The sequence below is a fragment of the Cryptomeria japonica genome, chromosome 7, assembly GCF_030272615.1.
Source record: "Cryptomeria japonica chromosome 7, Sugi_1.0, whole genome shotgun sequence".
Classification (NCBI taxonomy): Eukaryota; Viridiplantae; Streptophyta; class Pinopsida; order Cupressales; family Cupressaceae; genus Cryptomeria; species Cryptomeria japonica.
In genome coordinates this window covers 54,224,698-54,229,378 of record NC_081411.1, presented here as the reverse complement: position 1 = coordinate 54,229,378, position 4,681 = coordinate 54,224,698, and the positions used below count along the sequence as shown (strand labels likewise).

The window sequence follows — 4,681 nt, the reverse complement described above, 5'->3', positions numbered from 1 at the left end:
TAAAACTATTATCTTTGCTTCCAGTTTTTTACAAGATTCATTTTTACTTGCTAAGTTTTCTTTTGTCTCATCTGCAATTCTTTTTTGCTCATCAATTTTTCTTGTTAAATTGGTTGCTAGTATTTCAAGAGACTTAAGTTTATTTACGAAAGTTGCAGCTTGATTCTCTTGTAAACAAAGTTCCTTTTTTAACTTTTTTGACTTCTTTAAGAGCATAAATTATCTCACCTTCTAAGTCAACTTCACTTTATCCTTCAACATCTGACAACACAACATCATTAAGACCCTGATTTCCTGCAAGACATTCAGTAGTCATAAACAAAAATTCAGATTCATCATCCATTGACTCTTCTGCATTACTATCAGTCACATCACCTTTAGCATATAAACTTTTCTTAAGCTTGAGGGGAAACTTTTTCTTTATATTTAAGGTTCTCTGCTTAGAGAAAGATTCTAAATTTTCTTTGTCACTATCATCCAAAGGACAATTTGCAGAAAAGTGACCAAGCTTACCATAATTAAAGCATTTAAAAGTAGTTTGCCCTTGTATTTTCCTAACCCCTTTTTGAGTTTCTTTATTCTTCTTCTCAACTTTAAAAGCACTCTCCTTATGAATAGTTTCATCACTACAAGCTCTCATTTCATAAGCAATGAGTATCCCATGAAGATCATCCATAGTCAATGTATTCAACTCCTTAAGTTCCTCTATGGCTGATAACTTAGAATCATATTTAGAGGGAAGAGACCTCATCACCTTTTGGACTATATCCTTATCTTCTATGTCTTCTACTAATCCTCTAATTGCATTGATAGATTCATCAACTCTAACGAAATAATCTGCAACCTTTTCTTCATCATGCATCTTCATTCCTTCAAACTTAGCCCTAAGAGTTTGAATCTTAGCTTGTTTTACTTTATCATTACCATGGTAAATGTTGTTAAGTTTGTCCCAAACTTGTTTCTAGGAACTAAAATGCATTATTTTAACAACTACATCTTTAGACAATCCACATAAGATACCATGCTTGGCATTAGCATCATTTTCATATTCTCTCTTACCATCAGAATCAGTAGGTATACTTTGTGGGATAGTGTATCCATTGACAACAATAGTCCAAACATCCACACCCAAGGAAATTAAATAAGTTTTCATTATTACTTTCCAAAATCATAATTAGTATCATTAAACAAAGGAGCCTTGGAAGAAGAGGAACTTTCTTGAGCCATTTTAAATAGTATTTCACACATAGGATCAACCTAGGTGTTTAAGCCTTTGTACGACAACCTTCTCTAATACCAATTGAAGGGAATACTACTGTCACTTAGATGGAGGGGATGAATCGGTGATGAAGGATTCAATAAAAATTTATAATCTTTTGAGTTTCTGTCAATAAAAGTAATTACATGAAAGTAAGAATCACTTATTGATTATAAGATTTGAGTCTCTAAGTTTTTCAGACTTGAATCACTTATCAAATAATGAAAACCAAGAATTGAATATTGTCTTTGTGAGAACCAGCAGTTTGATGCTTTATGTCCAAACATATTACAAAAGAAACAACAGCCATAAAACCGTGACTGAGACTTCCACAAATAATTGGATTTTTGTTGTCATGAAGATCTTGGAATGATATTTCTACTATGTTTACAATTTTGGTGAAGCTGATTTTGAAACATTTTCATGAGATGTGAGTGATTTAGAATTATCTTCTTTCTTTTCTTGAGACCCAAAACTTTCATATAGGATATTTTTGTTGTTGCTATTTAGAATTTGACCAATTTCAAACCCTATACCAGATATGTTGTTGTCTTTCCTCTGTGTACTCAAGATATCTTCTAATCTTATTTTATCATATCTTTCAAGTTTTCTTTTTAAAACTATTATCTTTGCTTCCAGTTTTTTACAAGATTCATTTTTACTTGCTAAGTTTTCTTTTGTCTCATCTGCAATTCTTTTTTGCTCATCAATTTTTCGTGTTAAATTGGTTGCTAGTATTTCAATAGAGTTAAGTTTATTTACGAAAGTTGCAGCTTGATTCTCTTGTAAACAAAGTTCCTTTTTTAACTTTTTTGACTTCTTTAAGAGCACAAATTATCTCACCTTCTAAGTCAACTTCACTTTATCCTTCAACATCTGACAACACAACATCATTAAGACCCTGATTTCCTGCAAGACATTCAGTAGTCATAAACAAAAATTCAGATTCATCATCCATTGACTCTTCTGCATTACTATCAGTCACATCACCTTTAGCATATAAACTTTTCTTAAGCTTGAGGGGAAACTTTTTCTTTATATTTAAGGTTCTCTGCTTAGAGAAAGATTCTAAATTTTCTTTGTCACTATCATCCAAAGGACAATTTGCAGAAAAGTGACCAAGCTTACCATAATTAAAGCATTTAAAAGTAGTTTGCCCTTGTATTTTCCTAACCCCTTTTTGAGTTTCTTTATTCTTCTTCTCAACTTTAAAAGCACTCTCCTTATGAATAGTTTCATCACTACAAGCTCTCATTTCATAAGCAATGAGTATCCCATGAAGATCATCCATAGTCAATGTATTCAACTCCTTAAGTTCCTCTATGGCTGATAACTTAGAATCATATTTAGAGGGAAGAGACCTCATCACCTTTTGGACTATATCCTTATCTTCTATGTCTTCTACTAATCCTCTAATTGCATTGATAGATTCATCAACTCTAACGAAATAATCTGCAACCTTTTCTTCATCATGCATCTTCATTCCTTCAAACTTAGCCCTAAGAGTTTGAATCTTAGCTTGTTTTACTTTATCATTACCATGGTAAATGTTGTTAAGTTTGTCCCAAACTTGTTTCTAGGAACTAAAATGCATTATTTTAACAACTACATCTTTAGACAATCCACATAAGATACCATGCTTGGCATTAGCATCATTTTCATATTCTCTCTTACCATCAGAATCAGTAGGTATACTTTGTGGGATAGTGTATCCATTGACAACAATAGTCCAAACATCCACACCCAAGGAAATTAAATAAGTTTTCATTATTACTTTCCAAAATCATAATTAGTATCATTAAACAAAGGAGCCTTGGAAGAAGAGGAACTTTCTTGAGCCATTTTAAATAGTATTTCACACATAGGATCAACCTAGGTGTTTAAGCCTTTGTACGACAACCTTCTCTAATACCAATTGAAGGGAATACTACTGTCACTTAGATGGAGGGGATGAATCGGTGATGAAGGATTCAATAAAAATTTATAATCTTTTGAGTTTCTGTCAATAAAAGTAATTACATGAAAGTAAGAATCACTTATTGATTATAAGATTTGAGTCTCTAAGTTTTTCAGACTTGAATCACTTATCAAATAATGAAAACCAAGAATTGAATATTGTCTTTATGTGAACCAGCAGTTTGATGCTTTATGTCCAAACATATTACAAAAGAAACAACAACCATAAAACCGTGACTGACACTTCCACAAATAATTGGATTTTTGTTGTCATGAAGATCTTGGAATGATATTTCTACTATGTTTACAATTTTGGTGAAGCTGATTTTGAAACATTTTCATGAGATGTGAGTGATTTAGAATTATCTTCTTTCTTTTCTTGAGACCCAAAACTTTCATATAGGATATTTTTGTTGTTGCTATTTAGAATTTGACCAATTTCAAACCCTATACCAGATATGTTGTTGTCTTTCCTCTATGTACTCAAGATATCTTCTAATCTTATTTTATCATATCTTTCAAGTTTTCTTTTTAAAACTATTATCTTTGCTTCCAGTTTTTTACAAGATTCATTTTTACTTGCTAAGTTTTCTTTTGTCTCATCTGCAATTCTTTTTTGCTCATCAATTTTTCTTGTTAAATTGGTTGCTAGTATTTCAAGAGAGTTAAGTTTATTTACGAAAGTTGCAGCTTGATTCTCTTGTAAACAAAGTTTCTTTTTTAACTTTTTTGACTTCTTTAAGAGCACAAATTATCTCACCTTCTAAGTCAACTTCACTTTATCCTTCAACATCTGACAACACAACATCATTAAGACCCTGATTTCCTGCAAGACATTCAGTAGTCATAAACAAAACTTCAGATTCATCATCCATTGACTCTTCTGTATTACTATCAGTCACATCACCTTTAGCATATAAACTTTTCTTAAGCTTGAGGGGAAACTTTTTCTTTATATTTAAGGTTCTCTGCTTAGAGAAAGATTCTAAATTTTCTTTGTCACTATCATCCAAAGGACAATTTGCAGAAAAGTGACCAAGCTTACCATAATTAAAGCATTTAAAAGTAGTTTACCCTTGTATTTTCCTAACCCCTTTTTGAGTTTCTTTATTCTTCTTCTCAACTTTAAAAGCACTCTCCTTATGAATAGTTTCATCACTACAAGCTCTCATTTCATAAGCAATGAGTATCCCATGAAGATCATCCATAGTCAATGTATTCAACTCCTTAAGTTCCTCTATGGCTGATAACTTAGAATCATATTTAGAGGGAAGAGACCTCATCACCTTTTGGACTATATCCTTATCTTCTATGTCTTCTACTAATCCTCTAATTGCATTGATAGATTCATCAACTCTAACGAAATAATCTGCAACCTTTTCTTCATCATGCATATTCATTCCTTCAAACTTAGCCCTAAGAGTTTGAATCTTAGCTTGTTTTACTTTATCATTACCATGGTAAATG

General features: G+C 31.7%; 2 protein-coding genes across 2 annotated transcripts; both read right to left on the bottom strand.

Annotated features, from left to right (window-relative positions):
• Nucleotides 1–247: 247 nt before the first annotated feature.
• LOC131856397 (uncharacterized) lies at nt 248–868 on the bottom strand. The gene has a single exon (XM_059208176.1). It carries the CDS (start codon nt 866–868, stop codon nt 248–250), a length of 621 nt encoding a protein of 206 aa, XP_059064159.1.
• Nucleotides 869–2,120: 1,252 nt separating this feature from the next.
• Nucleotides 2,121–2,741, bottom strand: LOC131856396 (uncharacterized). The gene has a single exon (XM_059208175.1). It carries the CDS (start codon nt 2,739–2,741, stop codon nt 2,121–2,123), a length of 621 nt encoding a protein of 206 aa, XP_059064158.1.
• Nucleotides 2,742–4,681: the final 1,940 nt, after the last annotated feature.